Here is a 23,048-nt window from a genome sequence, read left to right as displayed (position 1 = left end):
CGACTCCCCGCCCGGGCTGCGTACAGTAGCGCGCGGCGGCGGGGGCGCGCGGGCCAATTCCTGGAGCCGGCGGCCGCGAGCCGCGCCCTGGCTGATACCGGAAAGGCCTGTGATTGGCCGTCGGCCGCCCCTATGCAAACGAGCTGAGGGAATGGAATTCCTCCGGCCGGGCTTACAGTAAAAGCACGTTCATTTCCAGGCACTCTCATTCATAGAGCCAGCGGGCGCGGGCGGGACGGGCGCCCCGCGGCCGGACCCAGCCAGGGCACCACGCTGCCCGGCCCTGCGCCGCCAGGCACTTCTTCCCGGGGCTCCTAGGGACGCCAGAAGGAAGTCAACCTCTGCTGCTTCTCCTTGGCCTGCGTTGGACCTTCCTTTTTTTGTTGTTTTTTCTTTTTGTTTTTCCCCTCTTTCTTCCTTTTGAATTAACTGGCTTCTTGACTGGATGTTTTCAACTTCTTTCCTGGCTGCGAACTTTTCCCCGATTGTTTTCCTTTTACAACAGCGGGAGAAAGTGCGCTGTTGTCCGAGGCGAGCCGTGAAGTTGCGTGTGCGTGGCAGTGTGCGTGGCGGGGTGTGCGTGCGTGTGTAACCCGAGCCGCCCGATCTGTTTCGATCAGCACCGCGGAGCCCTCCCTCAAGGCCCGCTCCACCTGCTGCGGTTACGCGGCACTCGTGGGTGTTCGTGCCTCGGAGCAGCTAACCGGCGGGCGCTGGGCGACAGTGGAGGAGTATCGTCTCGCTGCTGCCCGAGTCGGGGCTGAGTCACCCAGCTGATGTAGACAGTGGCTGGCTTCCGAAGAGTGCGCGTTTGCGAGTGTGTGACTCTGCGGCTCCTCAACTCCCACCAAACCACAGGATCAGCCACAAACTTAACCAACATCCCCAAACCCGAGTTCACAGATGTGGGAGAGCTGTAGTACCCTGAGTGTAATCGACTGGGCCTTCTTCTTATGATTATTATTTTTAAGATTAGCTGAAGATCTTTGAAACGCTGAATTTTCTGCACTGAGCGTTTTGACAGAATTCATTGAGAGAACGGAGAACATGACAAGTACTTCTAGTTCAGCACTGCTCCAACTACTGAAGCTGATTTTCAAGGCTACTTAAAAAAATCTCCAGCGTACATTAATGGATTTCTGTTGTGTTTAAATTCTCCACAGATTGTATTGTAAATATTTTATGAAGTAGAGCATATGTATATATTTATATATACGTGCACATACATTAGTAGCACGACCTTTGGAAGTCGCAGCTCTTGCTTTTCGGGACTGAAGCCAGTTTTGCATGATAAAAGCGGCCTTGTTATGGGAGACACTTGTGTTCTGTTGGGACTTTAGACAAAACTCACCTGCAAAAAACTGACAGGCATTAACTACTGGAACTTCCAAATAATGTGTTTGCTGGTCGTTTTACTCTTCGCATAAATATTTTAGGAAGTGTATGAGAATTTTGCCTTCAGGAACTTTTGTTAACAGCCAAAGACTGAACTTAACCTCTGCAAGCAAGATTCGAGGAAGATAGTCTCCACTTTTTAATGCACTAAGCAGTCGGTTGCTAGGAGCCCATCCTGGGTCGGAGGCCGATCGGCAGAACCAGAACTTTTCCCCCTCCTGGACTGTTAGTAACTTAGTCTCCCTCCTCCCCTAACCACCCCTGCCCCCGCCCCCCCGCAGTAATAAAGGCCCCTGAACGTGTATGTTGGTCTCCCGGGAGCTGCTTGCTGAAGATCCGCGCCCCTGTCGCCGTCTGGTAGGAGCTGTTTGCAGGGTCCTAACTCAATCGGCTTGTTGTGATGCGTATCCCCGTAGATGCCAGCACGAGCCGCCGCTTCACGCCGCCTTCCACCGCGCTGAGCCCAGGCAAGATGAGCGAGGCGTTGCCGCTGGGCGCCCCGGACGCCGGCGCTGCCCTGGCCGGCAAGCTGAGGAGCGGCGACCGCAGCATGGTGGAGGTGCTGGCCGACCACCCGGGCGAGCTGGTGCGCACCGACAGCCCCAACTTCCTCTGCTCCGTGCTGCCTACGCACTGGCGCTGCAACAAGACCCTGCCCATCGCTTTCAAGGTACTGGCCCGGAGAGGGTGGTGGGAGGACAGGCGGAGGCCGGCGAGGCCGGGGGAGATCCGCGAGGGCAGCGGCCAGGCGGGCGGGGCCGGATTCTAGAAAGGGGCCCCCGCAGCCCCGGGTCGGTCTTCCTAGCTTGGGATGCGGGGGGATGCTGTGTTGCCGTGGCGACCCTCGGGAGGCACTCGTCTCAGCTTTCTGGGGCGGCCCCCCAGGAGGGCTGAAAACATCAGGGTGCCCCCAAAGACATCCACTGGGGGCCGGTGGGAACCTCCCTGGCAGGGGCCTTAGCTTTGATACAAAGTAGAAGAAGTTATAACCCAGCCCCGCAGAGACAGCCCGTCTGCTAACTTACTGCTGCCCCTACCGCTGGATTAACACCCAAACCATTTTGTCTTCCTCACATGAAGGCATCAGGAAATAAAATCGTGAGACTTTTCTGCCTTCAAGTCAGTGAAAAGAAACTAACAAGGGAAACTGTCAGGGATTTTCTTTCCCTCTTCTCCAACCGCCCTATAGGAATTAGCGTGTCCAAAGTCCACAGCGGGCGTAGTTAAGTTTGCAAAAGTTTTCTGAAGAGTTCTCTGAGTTTTTTAGCCTGCTCCTGCCAGAAGCCGCAAGTAGCGAATCCTGTTTCTTTTCCCGGAACCGTTCTGAATGCTATCATCAGCTCACCTAGATTAAGCCCGGGGCAGCGAAAGGTGACGAGGCTGTCTTTGGAGAGCTGGGGGTCCCAGCGGCCCACTTTCCTGCTAGAGGAGGGGGCGGCGCGTAGCTGGAGACTTCAGCGCAGCGGCTCCAAAGGTCTCCCTTCACTTCTCACCCCTGATCATCCCAAGAGCTTTGAGCTGCCTTTAAAAACCTTGGCCTTCAACAGGGATATGAAAACAACCCCAGGCGTTTCTAAACAACCACCCTACTACCCTAGCAGCAAGGAGTAGGAATTTAATTTCTGCAGTGGAGATTCTGTTTTGTCTTTGGTGGGTTTGAAAAGATGCGACTAAGTAAAATCAGTGCAGGTCATTTCCTGTTCATTTAAAGGGCTAATCAAGGCAGGTGGTTCCCGAGTGTAAAGCTACTTAAAAAAAAAAAAGAAAAAAAAAAAAAAAAAAAAAGAAAAAAAAGGTAAATGAATGTTCCCCTTAAGGGGAGATCAGATTTTCTTAGTAGATCCAGGCCTCAGCTGGGTCTTGGATCTGGGTCTTGATCTTATTACAACGAATAATACTCACTTTTAAAAAAGTATTATTGGGGTTATTTTTAAGCTTTATGCAGTTTCCACACTTAGATTGTGATTTCTAAAACAAAACGAATTTTGCAGTTGGCTTTGTCTACAGATTTGCCTCTTTTTCCACTCACTTTTCTAAAAGTAGTTTTGGTTTTGTTTTGTTTTTTAGTAGGGGTGGAAATGAGGAGAAGGAACGTGGCGGGTTGCTTGACTCTTTTTTCCCTCCCTCCGTTTACTTAGATTTGGGTTTGGGAGACCATTTTACTTTTAAATCATTCTAACCCTTTGCATAAATGGAATCAGCGGTGACTCTTTAGGGCACCCGCATTGAGAGGGGACCCAACAGGGTTGGGCCATGGGGTCACTATCAGATAAAGAGCAGAGGCAAGACGGGCTGATAACCACCAAAGGCCATTAAAACCTGGCTGCCCCAATGCACTACGGCTCTAAGAGATTTGTGGCTTCCTTTGGGGTGAAAATCAGGGTCTCTTCTGAACTCCCTCCTCTGCCAGGGAACCCACACTCAAATATATTAAAAGACTAAATGACTAATAAAGAATCTTCAGGAATTGGAGCAATTCAGAGTCTCAAGTCATTACATGAAAGTATTTATTTTCTTCTAAAAAATGAAAAATTATACATACTGCTTTTATGAGCCGTCAGAATTCTTTCTAGCAGAAACCATAGAGTTTCCTTTTAAAATGATTTTGGCAATTCACTTAAAACAATTTGTTTTATTGAGTGATAATCTATAGGCTACTAAAAGTCAAAATACAGATCTCTTGAAAAACATTCAAGCAGGTCCCCTGAGAACACTTGGGGGAAAGGAAAGGACAGCAGAGAAATCAGACCATTTGATTAATATCTGTCACCACCCCAATCCTCATAAAAAGAGGCTTCTTTCTCCAGGAGACCTGCTCACTGCATAACTAGAAGAATAGACAAAATGTTCAGTGAGACAGCAAACGTGAAGGGATAAAACATTAGGGATAAAAGCAAGTAAAACATCAAAACCTGCCTACATCCTGAGCTCATTTACTGTGTGTCCCTGGCTTCACTCTATCCGCCCACCCAACCACCTCCCAAGCAGCTTCAACAGAAATTATTACTTTAAAATTTGGATCTTAAATAAGCCGCAGGCAATCTTCCCTAGGAAGTTAACCAGTAAATAATTATTATATTCCCCATGATAAAGAGAAGCAAATGTGAAACAATGATAAGGCCTGATAATATTGATGAGACGATCATTTAAGGGCTTCTTAGGAGTATCCTGAAGTTCTGTAGGTAAATCCTCTATGTCAATCTTCTGAACTAAAGAGAGATTTAAAATTATGAATTTTCTTTAAAATAGATTACAATAACCCTACTTGCTTATTTTGAACCCCAACCTGTTCTCCTCCTATTCCTTCCCTCCCATGGAACACCTTTATTTATAGAGTATGAGAGATACTTGTTTTTTACTGCTAAGAAAACCTTACATTTGCTGTGTGTTTTGCTGTGTTTACAGAAGTAGCCTAAAGAGCTGTTTTGATGACTTAGGATGTATTTGGTAATACCATGGTATTATAGCTTGTTTAGGCTCTGGTACACCACAGTCCAAAGACGTAAACATGCCTTCAGTAAGGAGGTTCAGAGGCCTTGGATTCTGATGGTAATATTCTTTTCATAAAAAGGAAATAAGTAATATATTTGTCGGCAAGATCATGGTCCCTAGCTATGCCTTAAATGTCATCTCAGCTGAATTCTATGTTCCACTTCACAGCCTTCTTTGAAACACTGCAAGGTTAAGGGATTTGAAGTAAATGAATTGTAACTGTAATTTCAGCCTAATTAGAATTGGTTTAAAATGCCAGTTTGAACTGTGAACAGGCTAGCCAAGAACAGTATTGGGAGGTCCATGTAGTACAGAAGAGAGTTGATATTTGGCCCAACTTCCTGATACTTTAAAAACAGAGAAGTAAAACAAAATATGAGATATCTTTGGCCAGCAAGTCCCTTCTTGCCTGTTTGGTCTGTGTTAAAATGTAAATGTTTGTGTTTCCTTACCTATTGTTTATAGGTTTTCATTCCAGTTGTTTCTTTTTTTCAGTTTGAAGTTAGGTATTTTTACATTCTCTCCATATTGCCCATCAGTGACAAAACCTGTATCAAATTAGCACACGTTAGTTTTAAATTTAAAAAAAAAAACTTCCTTAACCTGGCTTAAGTCTGCTTGTTAACAATTGGGCAATATACATTATTAATGAAATTGCCCTGGATTTAATAGTTCCCCTTTACCCGCCCCCCACCCCTGCACCAAAAAAAAAATGCCTCAGAGATCAATACAAGGCCAGGTAAATGATATGTAGGTGCCTAAATATCGTTGATTCTGCTGCATTTAAAAAAAAAGAGAGAGAGAGGAGTGGGAGTTAAACTTCTAATTTTTTTCTTCTTAAATTCCAACATCAACAACCTTTTCTTATTTAGCCTCCATGATAATTTTATCCTATGTTTGTTTCGACTTGGCGAAGGTCTCATGAATTTGCCAAATTACTAACGAGAATAGTATTGGAAAGATGAGAGAGGCACAGGCTTGGAGCACTGTGAGGGGAACAGCAGTAGGAGGCAGATAATTCAGAATCCATTCCTGTAGTTATAAAACAAGAGTTATTTATTTTCACCTTTTTACAGATCCAGACCCAACAATGAGTTATTCAGTTTGAAACCCACGTCGTCGAGGCAGTCTCTTGTATACCTTCTGAATACTGAGTTAAAATAGAGAAGCCTGGGTTACCACAGGGAGAGGAGGATGAGGAAGTAAAATATGTGTTCAAAAGGGCATTTCAACACCGTGCGCTAACTTTACAAAGGGAAGTGAAAATCATGAAAAAAAGGGAAAAATTTGTTTTAAGAGACTTAAAAGAGCAAAATAAAGCAAGCCCATTTTTCGGGAATAGAAAAAAAGAAAAAAACAATAACAATAACCAAATAACTGATCAGGGAGATTTATTTTAGTGATATCTTTTTAAAACAAAAAGGGAATTGTCGTATCACTGCTCTTAATTAAATGGCAACAAACACACTTATTATGGGAACTAAATAGCTAATTAGAGGGTGCTCAGGGAATAAATAGCAGAGTTTTAAAATCTCCTCTATGGAAAACATGTCCAACAATTGGAATGAAAGGATTAAAAGGAGAGATAAAAGGCCCAGACCTCGTTTGGCAATGCAAGTTGGATAAAATAGAGGAAAATGCCTCCCTGTTTCTATGAGACTAGATTGCCCTGCTGTAGTCTTGGGGTTGGAAGTATGCTCATCTCTCATAGTGAGTTAGTTCATGTTCTGTGCCACAACGACTGAAGCAGTTCTACTGAGTAAAAACAATAGCTAGTCATCTGGAGGCCACAGGGAAAGGGTGATGGCTAGGCAGATCATGAAAATGGGAATCTTGACAAACATGACTTTGATATCATACAAGTGAGTCCATGGCAGCCTTTTTTACATATAGAAAAAGAGGCCTGAAAATATATACCACAAAAAAAATTATATAGCAATTATTAAGGTAAAAATTGGGAAGTAGGAGGCAGAGGAAGGAGTGATAACAGTAGGTTGAGGAATGCTTTACTGTTACCAATTCAAAAACAGCAACCAAAAATGATGATGTAATTGGAATGAGTAATATAAATGTCACTACTGACTTTACCATAAAGAATGTCAGAAATGATCAGAATAAATACAGCTTGGGGCATTTCAATTTGAAGTTGTATGACTGCTTTGAAAAATAGAAACAAAGGAAATATAGCCAATAATAAATGTCTAGACCAAGAAAATAGTTTCTAGAAGGCCTAAATGATAGCCTTCTATCAAGAAATTGATACTATTGTTCGAAGTATCTTTAGGTCATACTCTTTAGAATATTTTACTTTGAAATTCATTTTCTTAACTACCTGAGTATAAAAAATATTTATCTACCAGTTTTCTCTAATATCCCTGATAAGACTTCATGCTTATTCAGTTACATTAAATAAATTCCTGGTCAAGATCATCTGGGCTAGCAGAAAACCTCAGGCATCTGTGAGGACATGAGTTTACACACCTTGGGACTCACAGATACAAAAAATGCAACTCAATTCTACCCCTGAATTGAGGGGAGTGCACAGAAGTGAATGTCCCGTCTTTCTGAAGTCTGTTGATTTTGTAATTAGTAAACGAAGGGTACATTTCTGATTTTTTTTCCTGTGTGCTGGAATTCATTGCTAGTAAAACTCAAGATAATAAGAGCAAGTAGGAGGTATCAAAGATGAACTATACAGGGACAGTTTAAGGACTTAAGAATCGTCAGCAAGATGAAATCTACTTTTAGCAGAAATAAGTTTTTTTGTTTTGTTTTGTTTTGTTCTGTTTTGTGTTCTAAAAGTAAAGTCTGGGCCTTGTTCAGCCTGTTAGTGGAAGTCTGAGCAAGTAAAAGATGGGTTAGATTATAAACTTACGAGCACAGGATGTTCTGTTTCTCAAATGGGAGGAATTTAGAAGAGATGATTGTATTCAGGAGACGACATAGCTTCTCAAAATCCTTGACATCTTGCTATGGTTCGTCTTGTTCCAACTGTGCTATATGACCTAATCTGGCTTTATTAGGTAAATTTAGTATATGTGTCATTATTTGAAAATTTACATATAGTTATGCATAATATATTAGGTTGGTGCAAATGTAATTGCAGTTTTTGGAATTAAAAATTGCAAACATCGCAATTACTTTTGCACTAACCTAAAATATAATAAAAAAGTGTCTTCCCATTATAACTTTTCTGTTGTTTTGCTTAAGTTATCGTTGCTATTCCTCTGCAACCTAAAAAAAATCATTGAATATACAATTAATTTTAGAATAATCACTACACAAATGCCCTAAAAGTGTATATATAACATTCCTGATGTCTGCATTTGTCCCTTGACTGGTGTTTAGGTGGTGGCCCTAGGGGATGTTCCAGATGGCACTCTGGTCACTGTGATGGCCGGCAATGATGAAAACTACTCAGCTGAGCTTAGAAATGCTACCGCAGCCATGAAGAACCAAGTTGCAAGATTTAATGACCTCAGGTTTGTCGGTCGAAGTGGAAGAGGTACGTTATCTGTCAAAACTATGCTTGAAACACGTTTCATGGCAACAAACCCCTATTTCAAAATTCTAGTGATTTCTGTAATGGAATCCCTAGAAACTCGGTCTGTCTTAATGTTCTTATTGCTATGTCAAGCTCTTAAAAATATTTATTCGAAGTTTAATATTTTTAGCAGAATCTCTGTATTATTGCTTTATGTTACTGAGTTGATTTAAGACTGATTTGGAACATGCAACGTAGGAATTGTGAATTTCAAAGAAACTCTTGAGATTTTTATTAAAATGCAAAAAACATAAAACTTACCTTAATGGAAACTAGGATTATACAATTACAGTGAGGGTTCTCTCTTGGATAACAATACAAAAGCTGTTTAATGGAAACTGTTGACTTATGATCTGTGGGCTATCTGTGAAAAGTGGCAGAGTTTCGAATGACCACTTCTAATAATTTTAGGGATTTCCAGTGTATGATGTTGAAACATGGTTTCAAGCAAGCTAACCTTTTTAGAAAAAGACATGAAGAAATAATGTTAGTACCATTGATGGCAGTGTGATCTTCCTGTTGTATTTCTTTTGAATGCTTTATTTAGGAGGAGAGGTTGGGCCTGGTTAAAATTTTAGATACTAATAATATTAGAGACTGGATTATCCAAGAAATTGTTGCATTAGTTCAGCTCCATGTGTGGTTTTATTTTTCCTTGCCTTTAACCTATTATCAAAGCATTAGAGCAGAAATAGGAATCTTGACTTATTGTAATTTTTTCTGGTTTCCAATTATTTTCAAGTATTATGTTTTCTTTACATTGTAAGAACCAAATCATATTTTATAAACAGCAATAAGTACTAAAAGTTTAATTGAAGGAGGTAAGATAGTTTTTTAAACTCATTTTTTGTAATATAGTACCGATTAAGCTTACAAAGTTATTTCAAGTATAATAAAAGACTTATGGTAAATACCTAAATAACAGTAATACTTCTTGTATTGAAAAAAATGGAAGCACCAATCAAACAACATTTAAAATAAGAGAAATTATTACTCTTTAAAAGGCGTTTAAAACAAGAAAATCTCAGTTCTCAGAGAATTTGATTAGTCAGAAAGGAGAAAGGGGTAAAGGTGTGTTGATTATTTTGGTGATTATTTTTGCTATCCTAGCTATCTGGAGCACTTTCATAATAGAATCATAGCTGGAGAAAATAAAAAATTTATATAATGTGATTGAAAATTTATATTCATAGTACTATATTAATAATAGGGTAATGCAAAGAAAATTATATCCACTTTTTGAAAGCATGAGTGATGCTCTAAGATATAAAAGCATAAGTCATTAAATGGGTTCACTTGTCGTATTAAAAGTCCCCACCTTTCAGTAAATGGAATTTGCATTATGATTCAGAGATGTGTGTCTAGAAAACATCTTAAAGGCTTCGGATGGGTAGCTGGCAGAGCGGGTGAGACGCCAATAAAAAACAAAGGCCCCACAGCCTGGTCCATGCCCATCGGCCTAGCTAACTCTCTTAATTCAGTTCTTGTGGATTTCTGCTGTTAGGAATCAATAGCTAAGTATCATTGAATTGCTTTTCTAGAGAAAGTATTATCACCATACTATGCATCTGTGTGGGTCTACATGTAAGGTTTTGATCAGAAAAGTTTTAAAAACGATTTAATGATCCGTGCCAGTGACATTTTCCCACAAGAAGTTCAGTAGTGGCTTTCCGGCAATGCACAGTAAATCAGTGATAATAAAAAAATGAGATTTTGAAAGCAGCGTGCTTTCTTTTCTGGCGTTGATGGCTGATCTTGCATCCCTCATTGGCCATTTCTGTTTTGAGTGGGTGACTAATAGGTGCTTGTGTTTACTTGGGTAACAGTGCACTGTTTCCCCAAGGTGTGGAGTGTTTGCATTTGGCTGCAGGATTTGTGCCAGTAGGCCCTTCAGTTTGCATAAACCCCAAAAAGTAAAATAGCTGCAACCAAGGCTGGGCTGTCTTCCCATACTCTGGAATGAGAAAATTAATTGAAATGCCATAAACGGACAATATTTTGAACAGACTCTCCTTCCCACCAGTGATAATAAGCAATAAAAAATATAGGAATCCTAATGGAACATTTGACCTAATTATAATTACTATGGATATGAATATTGTTGGTCTTGAGATATATATATATGTATTTTTTTTTTTTTTTTTTTGGTTTGCACTACAAAACTAAATGAGCTGTCTGAAGGCCTGATTTGACTCTGTCTCATAATTTCTTTCCATAGTCATAAAATATAATTTGATTTTTCTCTTTCAAGTCTAAGTGTCAACACCAAAGCCTGCCAGATATTTTTCTTTCTTTTTTCTTCTTCTTCTTCTTCTTTTTTTTTTTTTTTCAATTTGCTTCCCATTAGGAAGACAGCAGATGATTCTGACTAATTTTAACAATTAGTCTTAATCTTCCTCACTGAATCTTATCCTTTAAAAGTTTCATTATGTTTTATTAAGTGATCTTAAGACAACTGTTTCATTTTCTGTTTTTGAAAATGTGCTTGAAAATATCCCCTTGGCATGGACACACCATGCCATGGCTCAGAAGGCCCTGGCTCTTGGCTCATCCACACTTTCAGTGCCAATTTTGAATTCTGTCAAAAGCCACCAGTCTGATGGATTCTCCAAGGGGCCTAATACGTGGTGCAAAATGAAAGGTAGAAAAGAAGTTCTTTTTCTGTGACCAGCTGCCAGTCCATGGGGATTGTAAACCTCGTAGAAACTGCCAGAGGTTGAACATGGAAGGGTTTTTCTCTGTTCTACAAAACGGATCTATCTGGGCGCTGGCTGCTGTCCAGGATCACAGCTCCTAACCTCGGGTTCAGTCCGCAACTGGGAAAACCTGCCTGTCCGGCTTTGACGGCCTTGCTGGCTACACTGGCCCCGTAGAGGCCTGAACCTTCTCTCTTTTCTTCCATTCCCTCCTTTTTCTCCCTGGCAGTTTAAATCTTGGTTCAGAGTGTATCTCACCCTTGGAATGTTTCTCTCTTTGATTCACTATCTCATGTAAATCGACCGCTCCTTTACAAAGGAGGAAGAGATAGGAACTCCCAGTAGATGACGGTTAGGGAGCTCTGGGGACCGGGCTGAACTCCAGAGGTCATGTGAGCACAGAGGTTGTTGTTCAGAACAATTCTCAGTTTAGCCAAATGGACTGGGACTCCATGACACCCCAAAAAAATTGAAGTTCAGGGGCAAAAGGAATTCTCTTGGGTGAAACGAATTCGCTGAGCAGCTTACATCAGTTTACATCTGCAGTTGAGGCAAGTGCTACATCACCTGCCACCTTTAGAATGCCAAGAAGGTGTATCATGGCTTCAGCCGAGAGAAATTTAAGAAATTTTAGCAATTGGTGTCCGGGCACGGTGGCTCACACCTGTAATCTCAGCACTTTGGGAGGCTGAGGTGGGTGGATCACCTGAGGTCAGGAGTTCAAGACCAGCCTGGCCAACATGGCAACACCCCCATCTCTACTAAAAATACAAAAAATTAGCCAGGTGTGGTGGCGGGCGCCTGTAATCCCAGCTACTCGGGAGGCTGAGGCAGGAGGATCACTTGAACCCAGGAGGTGGAGGTTGTAGTGAGCCGAGGTCGCGCCACTGCTCTCCAGGCTGGGTGACAAGAACAAAACTCCATCTCAAAAAAGAAGAAGAAATTTTAGCAATGAAACCTGTGACTGCTTCATCCCTGTTGGAGTATTTAATCAGTCAGAGAATAACTGATCAATCAGGAAATGCAGCTTTAGTAATTTCATTTCAGAACCAAACAAGAAATCTCCCCGACTGCATTTTCAGCTGCATTGTTTATGCAGGAGGAAAGAGAGTCTTCTGCACATTGCTTTCTAGTTTTTTCTTAGAGTATGATTTTTAATCTTTTGGGAGCATCATAGATACTTTTGAAAATCCTTTGGAAGGCTTTTTCCAAGGACAAAAAAAAAAAGGATGTGTTCACTTACACACAGAATTTCTTATATTATTTCAGTTTCTAGGCTGCCAGAACTCATATATGGACCTTCTGGGTATCCGTGGACCCCAGGCCAAAGATTTGTGAATTTCGAACTTTGCATTGATCATGGAGGGCCAGTTTAGCCCTATGCCACACACAGTAGACACCTGAAAATGAATAAATACACGTACAAATGAGCTAGACATTTTCTTGAACCTGTGCTGTTTTGGTAACACCTGTGTTTTTGTTATCGCCGGGGTCTGGTTTGTATAATTAAGAAAGTAGATCCCCTAGAAACCATCAGCCAGGCCTTTGGATGACCATCAGGTACGCATACATGCCATCACGGGTAAAGGGGAGGGGCCTATTCTGTCATTGAAAGGACAGTCGCTTTGCTCGTACTGTGTCCCCACCCAGCCCTGTGAGGCCAAGTGTTCTGTGGCCTGTCAGGTTGGTGCTGAGTTTCTTGGCAGAATTTGTGTTTACATTGACCTCCCTGGAAGCTTTAATCTTGCCCACTTACAAAATAATATCCTTTCCCAACACATTGAAATTCCTTCAGTATGTTCTTTCTGTGAATATCTTCCCAGACATAATATTTATCCTGTCACAATCCGGGTTATTGCATATTTGTGTAATGTTAGTTGCTTAAGGCATTTTCATTCTTAAATTATTTTACATTATTTGGGGTAATGTGTGGGAGGTTGCCTTTCAGGTGAGTGGAAGACTGTGGTCAAGAGGAAGAGAGGGTACATTAGGAAAGGAGAAACGGTACCGATACTCTAAACAAAGAGACATGGCTTGGCTTTATGTAGCAGTTGTTAACCAAGAGATGATCTGAATGACTCTCAGTATTATTGAAGGATCCAAGTCCTTCTCTATTCTATTACAGATTCATATAATAGAAGAAGGAAAAATTCATCTGACCACCCCAGAGTTGTTTCACGGATAATGTTCATGGTATAAACTGGCAGTCAGATCTCCTGGAAAGAATATAAGGAAAAGACATGTGTTATATTAAAATCAACTTTCCCATTTTCCCACTTTTTTCTGTTACATACTGATCTACACTTTAAAATAATATATATACTGAAATCTGTATTCAGATCTCACTGCAAGCAAATATAGATGAATAAAGACCCAGTCTCTGATATACCAAACCTCAACCAGCCCTAACAAATACTGCTTTTCGATGGGCAGGTCAAAAGCTTGCATCCATGGTCTGATGTAGAATTCATCTCTAGAGACCAAGTTTCTCATTCTGTTTCCCATTTGCCAATAAAAAGGTAGCAACGCTTTCCTAAAGCAAGTTGCTCCCTGCCCTGCTTAAAGCCTGGGGTGGCCCAGTCATGGCAAGGACCAGCAGGAAAAGCTTTCTTGAAAACTGCTTGTGCTTGCAACAAGCAGTTTCACAGTTGATCCCTTCATAGTTCTCTTGCTGATTTTATGAAGTGTCAGGCATTGCTGATGGTGTCACACAGCTTTTTTAAATTGAGGTTATTTGTATGAACAATATTTTATAGTTTGATGGGCAGAAGCTGTACTTCTCTCCACCCACCCTCAACCCCTTCCTTGCCAGCCAGCTTGTGTTTGGTGGAGACATTTCTTTTTGGTCAGGACAGAAGACTATCAATCAGAAAGTGCCTGCAAGAAAAATAATGGTTGAGTGATTTTTAGAGCTTCCTGTTTCAGCAACAAGCATTATAGACATAAACAGTGATCCAGCCAACGGCTGTAACCCTGCTCTGGTTCTAATAAATCAGTTTTGTATTTTCTTTTTTGTGCTGGTTGGCAAGGGGCAAGAGAGGGTGGAGAAGCCTGGCTAAAGAAGAACATATTCTGTGTTTCTGGGGTTTTTTTTTTTTTATTTTTAAGGAAAAATTACTTGTTGACAAGGAGAGATGGTGTACTGTCTTTTTTTTTTTTTCGAGACAAGAGTTTCACTCTTGTTGCCCAGGCTGGAGTGCAGTGGCATGATGTCGGCTCACTGCAACCTCCACCTCCCAGGTTCAAGCGATTCTCCTACCTCAGCCTCCCTGGTAGCTGGGATTACAGGTGCCCGCCACCATACCTGGCTAATTTTGTATTTTTAGTAGAGATGGGGTTTCACCATGTTGGCCAGGCTGGTCTTGAACTCCTGACCTCAGGTGGTCCAACCGCCTTGGCCCCCCAAAGTGCTGGGATTACAGTCGTGAGCCACCGTACCCGGCCGGTGTACTGTCTTATGGCTATTTTCTTTCTGTAGATGATTATGAAACAAGTTCAGATCAGTAAGGAGATATGATATTATTCCTACTGATTTGTGAATTCATATACTGTCAATATGGAGAGAGTGTGTGGTTTTGAAGGCTTCATTGATTCTTAGCCAGTGGAGTGTGTGTGTGGGGGGCGGGGGGGGCGGGCAAGGGAGGGAGAGAGAGAGAGAATGTCCATACTTTCATTGAGAGACTTCTGGGCCAAATTATCTTTTTATTTTTTTATTTTTTTATTATACTTTAAGTTCTAGGGTACATGTGCATAACGGACACGCGTTTTCGTTACATATGTAATACTACCTGTGCCAATCTTGGTCGGTGCTGCCAACTCACACTCGTCAGCACCCATCAATTCGTCATTTAACTATCCAGGTATACCACCTCCCGACTGCATCCCTCCCGCCTCCCCCTCCCTCCCTATGATAGGCCCACCGATGTGGTGATGTTCCCCCTCCCAAGTCCCCAAGTGATGTCATTGTTCAGCTTCCCCACCTATGAGTGAAAGAACATGCGGTGGTTTGGTTTTCTGTTCTTGGATGATAGTCTGCTAGGCGAAAGAATGACTGGTTTCCCAGCTGCATCCATGTCCCTACAAAGGACGCAAACTCATCCTTTTTTTTTGAGGACTACATTCATGCTAGTAACATCTTCTCATCTAAAGCCCAAATAAAGCAATTAATGGAAATTGATAAGTGAACAGTGTGGATTTAATGAGCTGCCTATGAATACTTTCACATGTGCTCGTTTTGTCGGCTCCCTGGCGGGGCATGGAGACAGATTGCAGCGCTTCAACGTTTGTATTTATAAACAACAAACGTTGATGGAGTATACATGCATTACTGGACTTCAGGCAGCATGTATACTCCATCACTGGTTCTCCTGTGAGTCCCACATTCAACAGAGATGTATTTTGGTCTGTGTTGAAGACAAAGCAATTCATGACATTCAGTTTGCCCTGCACTGATTTGGGATTCCAGCACATTGCCCAGCCCCTGTTAGCCTATATTGGGCAGCATATCCCATTCTGGAACTCCATTTGACGTCACCGAACTTTCTCCAACCAAGGTGTCAGGCAATTGAGGGCCATGGAGGAATCCCAGCAACTTCCTTTGAGAGGCTCACAGCCATTCTGCTGCTAGACTGAAAATGCGTGGCCTCTGATTTCCTTAGTGAGGAAGCATTCATTTAGGAGCCATTTAAACTGTGTTTTTCTCAAAGAAGATGTAAGTACATTTCCTGTTTATTTTTCAACTTAGATTAATTTGGGCTTTTACCTTGAGATTTAAGACCATCATTAAGAATGTATGGGCAGGGCCAACTGCAGAACCACCCCACCTCCCCCATCACCTAACCCAAGGATGTGCCTGTCCAGTTAATAGGAGGGCTGGCCAGCACTCTGGGGTGGTATGTGGCCCTAATTGAGTCACCTTATGCAAACCAAGGTAACTCACAGGAATATGGGCAGTTTGGGCATAATTAGTCATCTTGTGCTTATCAGATCTCTGGAGGTAGAAACATTCCAGTTTGCTCAAGGCATTGGGTTGGGGTCTTTACAGATTTTTTTCCTTCATTCTGTTTAAAACTATTGTATAGAGGATAGTCAGTATCAATCATCTATCTTTGTATCTATCTATAATTATAGAGGAGCTAGTCTAAACTCACATCATAATGAGGCTTTGTCTGCCTCTTTAAATGGTGTGTCTCTAGTACCTATGACAAATGTCTTGCCTTCATTATTCTATCTGAAACCACTGGGAAGTTTATTATCAGTATCTTGTCTCCCTGCCTGCCAATTTTGATCGTAATCTTGTTCAATGGTTCCCAACTGGGGTGGCTTTGACTCCCAGAAGACATTCGGCGATATCTGCAGACATTTTTGGTGATCATGTATTGGGTTAGGGAGTGCCGGTGGCATCTAGTAAGTAGAGGCCAGGGATCTACTAAACGTCCTACCACGCACTTGACAGCCTGCCCAACAAAGACCCAAATGCCAGTCGTGCTGAGATTGAGAAACTCATCTAGCTCTAGTCATGTGTGATCTAGCCCTGATCACGCATAGGTTAGAAAATGTTTCCCTTGCCCCTTTTATTCTGACATTCTGCCTCCCTGCAAACTTATCAAAATGTATGAAAAACTTACTTTAAAATTTATGAAAACCTTATTTTTAAAACATTGCACAGAATAAAAATAGAGAACATCACTGAATATTAAGTTTTTTTAAAAGGAAAACAAGCAGTGTTCTCTATGCGTAGAATTGCACCGTCCCCGTGGCTCCACTGACCCTGCCTACTATCCTGGGTCAGGGATGCACGGTGGCTGGAGGAGTGGCTGCAGGCGGGGTGGTGCACACAGCAGGGCAGCTTCTCTGAGAAGGCTCCCCACTGTAGCCCTCCCCTCATGAATGTCACACACTTGAGGTCCACAAGGACCGCAGAAACTAGAAAGCCCTCGGCCAGAGGCTCGCTGCTTTTCCCTGAACACTTCAGAGAAGAGGCCATGGAGCCACTGATGTAGAAATGGGAATTGATGTCAGTGGACAGTGTCTACTCAAATTAAAAAAGTGATAAAGAACTGGGCACGGTGGCTCACGCCTGTAATCCCAGCACTTTAAGAGGCCAAGGCAGGAGGATCATTTGAGGTCAGGAGTTTGAGACCAGCTTGGCCAACATGGTGAAACCCCATCTCTACTAAAAACACAAAAATTAGCTGGAAGTGGTGGCATACACCTGTAATCCCAGCTGCTCTGAAGGCTGAGGCAGGAAAATTGCTTGAACCAGGGAGGCAGAGGTTGCAGTGAACCGAGATTGTGCCGCTGCACTCCAGCCTGGGCGACGCTGCAAGACTCTGTCTAAAAAAAAAAAAAAAAGTGATAAAAGCAAGGTCTTGGTGTGTGTCACTGACAGACAGCTCCCAGACACCAAAACGGCTCAGTCTGCATACTCTAAATAAAAATGAAAGCATCGCATGGCAGGAGGGGAGACAGGACCAAGGTTTGTGGGTTTGCCGCCCACAGGATGGGTTTGCAGATGCCACCCGCAGACAGATGGCTGGGTTCCTCTGGAGCTTTATCCCACCTGTCCCAGCATGTCAATTTTGCCATCACTTGTTTTTATACTGAGATTCAGGGCACGATGATTTGAAAACAAAAGTCCACAGGGAGATTCCCCTAGGTGTTCCCAGTGCATCAAGGTAGAGCCTGCTGCAGGTTGCGTTTCTGGAATAGGTCAGGCCGTGTCTGCTTTGTTTGTTTGTCCATTTCCTTGCTTTTGTGCTCCATGGAAACCCTCATGCCTAATTTTCCTTCTCCGTGTATACATCTGCTTCCTTTAAGCGCCCCATAGTAGAGCAACGCTCCTAGATTCAACATAGAGATCACTTGTGTGTCATATAATCTGTGACTAGTAAGCATTGACTATCCAAATGGGAGTTCGTGGATGGTGTCTGAGCTGGGGACTGCACAAAGCTCACAAGTGGCTGTGGGTGTGCTCTAGAGAGAAGGTCACTGGGGAAAAAGCCTGAAAACAGCTGTGGCGTGCGAGGGTGTGTGTAGGAACGGAGACCCACGCACTGTGGAAAGGAAGTGAAGATGTGCTCGGGAGCCGCGAGGAAGTGGCTCCCAGGAATTTTCCAACATCACGAGATCCAGCCCTTAACTAGGAACCTCCAGGCGGTATCATCAGTGACTAGATGATGCCTGACACGTGGTCTGTGAATGAATGACTGTTCAGGACTGTTTGTTTTTTTGTTTTTTGTTTTTTGTTTTTTTTGAAACGGAGTCTTGCCCTGTCACCAGGCTGGAATGCAGTGGTATGATCTCAGCTCACTGCAGCCTCCGCCTCCTGGGTTCAAGCAATCCTCGTGCCTCAGACTCCCAAGTAGCTGGGATTACAGGCGTGCGCCACCATGCCTGGCTAATTTTTGTATTTTTTGTAGAGATGGGGTTTCACCATGTTGGCCAGATGGTCTCGATCTCTTGACCTCGTGATCCGCCTGACTTGGCCTCCCAAAGTGCTGGGATTATAGGCGTGAGCCACTGTGCTGGGCCCAGGACTGTTTTGATGTTAGGCAGTGCAGCCTAGTGGTCAGCACGTGTACTTTACTGGCTTCCCCACTATGTTTCAACTTGGGTGTTGTTGGCCAGTTATTCTTTGCTGTGAAGGGGCTTTGCTGTGCATAGTTGAACATTTAACAGCATCCCCGGCCTCTACTCAGTGGCCACTTGCACCCACCCTCCTGGTTGTGACAACCAGAAATCTCTGCAGCCATTGCCTCTTGTCCCCTGGGGGCAGATCACCCCTGGTTGGAAACCACTGGCTTGTAGCTATCTGTCCTTGAACAAGTTACTTGACCTGTTTAAGCCTGATTTTGACCTTGTCCGTCAAAAGAAGACAGAGGGACAATGAGGATTGATTACCTGGGACAAGACATAGGTTAGGAGTGACACCAACACCATGGGGTGGACAATGCGGACTCTGTGAGTGCATAGCAAACAACAGCAAACAGCAACAACAACCAGAGGTCTGCTTTTTTTGTTTGTCTAAATGGATGAGCTTCCAAGGAGAAAATACAATCCTTATCCTTATTTCAGGGTGCCATACAGTTCTGTGGTCGTGAAAGGGTTATATGCGGCAGGCCCTGAGATTCCAGTTAGCAATGGGAGAGATGAAATTAAATATGTACTGTAATTTGAAGCACTGCTTTTCATGGGAAAAGAAGTTCTTCCAACTCAGCCTTTCCAACTCTTTTGTCCAAACATTAATGGCATGCAAATATTTATGATTCATATGTGCCCCTTTTAATTCCCAACCGTATTTTAGCAGTAAACACTGCATTTTAATAATGAAGCAGAATAATCCCTTTGTCCTGTCGCTGGGTTACACAGGCTGGCACCCGGCAGCATCGCATTCTTCCTGAACGATCATTGCTGCCTCCACCCAAGTTGAAGGGGTTTTGTAGCAGTGCCACAGCAGCTTGCCTTGGACTGCACTTGAGGACTTCCTGGATGTTCCGCTGGAAGCCATTCTTAAGGATGTGTCTCAGCATTTTCATAAATTGCAAGTGAACATCCACGCATATTTTTCTCTTTTGGCCACATACAAACTCAGCACCGCTTCATCTGGCTGTTACTTGGAAGGGTTCTTGCTACACTATTATCTTGCATTCTGGCCAAATCCCTGAACTCTAGATTACACCGAACCCATTGTGTCCTATTTAATATTCCTTTGATTCGTAATGATGACATAGAAAACACACACATCTATTAGCGATGATTCTGTGAGTCCTAGAAAAGTAGCATAATGTAATATGAGAAGCAGGCACACCTGTAGGACTCAGATGTGCCGGCCTCAGTCTTCCCATCTGTTCAATAGGTTTAACGATGCCTTTCATCTGTGACTCATATCATCTATGTTAGGATGATAAAAGCGAGATGGTGTGTATGTAACAATACTTAGGAAGAAGAGCTATGGCCTCTCTTGATGCTGTTTTTCCTTCTACAGCGGGAATCCCTGAGGCGGGAGGGGAGAGAGCAAGCCAGAGGCAACATGGGTCTTGCTGAATCAGAAAAGTGGGGAATGATGCTGTTTTTCAGGGCCCACTCCTCGATGGCAAGGAATTTGTATTCCTTTGTCCTACTAAGGGCCTACTAAAATGAGAGTGCATGAGATAACAGCAGGCATTCCATAAATAATCACAAGTAAATGCCTATGTAATAATAATAAAATTACAAACCTTTATTGGGCGTTGACCCTGGGATGGAAATATAGTACCTATTCCTGTTTTATTAGAACTCTTCCTCTGCCCCACCCCTAAGGTCATTTGCTGAGGGCATTTCTTTCATTCATTTATCAGATATACACTGTGCACCTACTGTGTGCCAGACACTGGGCTAGCATGAGAAATACGAAGGTCAACCAAAGAGAACCCACAGCCTTGGGGGCTAGTAAGAGACATGGCAATTAAGCAGGCCATCCCTCTTCTGAGTAGATAACACATGATAGATGGGTGTGGCGGGAGCCAAGGCTCAGTGGTGCAGAACCTGGTGAAGGTTCAGAGGGTCTCCCTGGACCACTTGTCATTCATTTGAGACATGCAAGTGACAAGGAGACTATACCGGTGGAGGCATGAAGAATCATGTCCCAGCAGAGAAAGCAGAGTGAGGAAGGAGCACCTGGCCTGTTGGGAGCTGAGAGATGCTCCAGGGGCAGGGGTTGGGGGATGACAGTGGGGAGCCTTACAGAGGGATAGGGCGGGGATTGCCTTAACATCCACATTGGGAATTTGGTCTGATCCTAATGAAATGGAGAACCACTTATAACTAACTCCAGATACAAATTGTGGAAAGGTACTTGGTTTGCAGTTTAAAGAATGGAAAGGACATTTGGAGAGTGCGTGGAGAGCTTGGAGACCCATCCAGAAACTGAAAGCTCTCCTTTCTCCCTTCAAGCAGCCCCAGGCATGTGTATATCCAGCTTGCAAGGACCCCATTTGGTAGATGGCACTGTACCTAGAAGTCAGCTCCCACCTCAAGCTTGCCTCAACCTTCCCTCTCTTCCCTCTCTGCCTCCACACTCACCTACTTTTCTTCCTACCTGCAGCAGCAGGTGCTGCAAGGCTGGTGAGCAGGAGCTGACGCCCCCCAAGGCTTCCTTCCCTGAAGAATGTCCATGCCTCAGGCCTCCCTGCTGCAACTCCATGTGGCCTTGGGCTGTGTGTTTGAGGCACCCAGCTAGGGGCACTATCGGAGTCAGGAGGAGGCCAGGCCTAGGAGGTCACTTGGGTCACTCGCCCTGTGTGACCCCAGCCCAAAGACACAGCCTGATGGATGAGTGTAGTCTGGTGAATCCGGTGGCTCTCCTTGGGGGAAGCACAGGGCAGCAGGTGTGGCCTTGGTCTCCAGGGGGCTGTGAATTCAGGGTCTTAGGGTGTTTTGGTTAAAACTTGGTTCCCCAGCTGAGATCCTAGGGAACTGTGATACCAAAAGGAAAAGGAAGATTAGAAAGGGAAAACGAAATCCCAGGAAAGGAAATGCAAAATTGCACAAGAACATCATGTTGTTTGTGGGATAGGTGATATTCCACCAGATAAGGAGGTCCGCCCCTCCACTCCTTTTGCAAACCTGAGCTCTTTCCCTGCCTGCGGTTGAGCCCAGCACACCTGTGCCTTGGAAAAAGCAAGCTATGCCTTCCAAGTGAAATTCGATGTTGTAAAGGACTGGCTGTCAAACTGAAAGTTTACAGAGTGATTCATTGATTTTTAGAGACAGGGTCTTACTCTGTCACCCAGGCTGGAGTGCAGTGGCATGATCTCGGCTCACTGCAATCTCCACCTCCCGGGTTCAAGTGATTCTCGTGCCTCAGTCTCCCAAGTAGCTGGGACTACAAATGTGTGCCACCATGCCCAGGTAATTTATTTTATTTTATGTTTCATTTTTATTTTATTTTATTTTTTATGTTTTTGGTAGAGATAGGGTTTCACCATGCTGCCTAGACTGGTCTTGAACTCCTGAGCTCTAGTGATCCTCCCGTCTCGGCCTCCCAAAGTGCTGGGATTACAGGCTTGTGCCACCATGCCTGGCCTCATTTATCGAACTTTTCTTTATTGCCTCAGAATAGAAGATACAAAGATGAATAAAATGCTGTCCCTGTCCTCAGACAACTTATTTTCATGGAACATCTCCAGAGAAAATGCTTTGCATGCCTTCAGCTTTCTCCAAGTAAAACAGCTATTTTTCAAACAACCCGTAATTCCAAACAAATGCTATTTCCATGGAAAACTGAGTTCTATATTCTAAGGACCTGATTTTCAATCTGCCTTTTCAGAGTAGTCCTGGTGCCAGTAGCTTAGGCCTCAAGTCTGCATTTTGCATGTGTGATGTGAGTGCAACTGGATCAAGCGATCTGGAAATACAGGTACTTCGCACAGAAGTATATACAGTACGCTGACATCTTAATTCAATTCAGTATGGAGAATCAAGAAATTATGTGCAAGTTGAAGAATTTGTATCCTGTCCAGAAATCTCCAAATAAATTAATTATACAGCTCCCCTGTCAAAAATAGTGGCAAATGTTTGGGTAAGGAAATGGAAGAGGAGCATAAGCATGAATTTTGGCTGTTAGGTTGTTCCAGTGGAAAAGTGAGAAATCCACATTAAAAATACTTCGTAAAAAATACTCTAAATGCAGACTACTCCTGGAATGTGAGGGTGTGTTAATTTTTGTACTTAGTTATCCGCAATTAAAATTAGACCCAAAGCCATCTATTGTAAAAGGAGAAATCTCCCTGCAACCTTTCAGGATCTTGTGGGATTTCCTGAATTTGCAAAGAGCGGAACTTGAGCCTTCACTGACTCTCTTGGTTTTAAAAGCTGCGGTGTTTTCCTTTAATTTTCCTTTCTCACTCTTTGGGCGGTTCAAGACTTTGGGCACAACTGGC

At 43.3% G+C, this 23,048-nt stretch overlaps 1 protein-coding gene and 1 long non-coding RNA gene across 9 annotated transcripts in view; one reads left to right on the top strand and one right to left on the bottom strand.

Moving 5' to 3' along the window:
• RUNX1 (RUNX family transcription factor 1) overlaps positions 1-23,048 on the top strand; it is a 276,912-nt gene that overhangs the window by 168,593 nt on the left and 85,271 nt on the right. For 6 of the 8 annotated variants that reach the window (XM_017883951.1, XM_017883946.1, XM_017883950.1 and 3 more), the window contains 2 exons: positions 1,812-2,065; positions 8,236-8,392. In XM_017883951.1, coding sequence (XP_017739440.1) covers positions 1,812-2,065; positions 8,236-8,392 — 411 coding nt within the window. Of the gene's footprint in view, positions 1-11; positions 2,066-8,235; positions 8,393-23,048 lie in introns of those variants that run through there. The other 2 variants (XM_017883948.1, XM_017883947.1) reach the window with 2 other exon arrangements.
• LOC108536872 (uncharacterized) lies at positions 3,707-6,465 on the bottom strand. Its single transcript, XR_001887641.1, has 3 exons — positions 5,954-6,465; positions 5,340-5,435; positions 3,707-4,604 (listed from the first exon to the last, which is right to left on the bottom strand). It is a non-coding gene; the product is annotated as an uncharacterized LOC108536872 (long non-coding RNA).

The sequence above is a fragment of the Rhinopithecus bieti genome, unplaced genomic scaffold (assembly GCF_001698545.2).
Source record: "Rhinopithecus bieti isolate Rb0 unplaced genomic scaffold, ASM169854v2 scaffold_13207, whole genome shotgun sequence".
NCBI lineage: Eukaryota > Metazoa > Chordata > Mammalia > Primates > Cercopithecidae > Rhinopithecus > Rhinopithecus bieti.
Note: the sequence above shows the minus strand (reverse complement) of the source record. Positions and strands in the feature narration are given on the sequence as shown.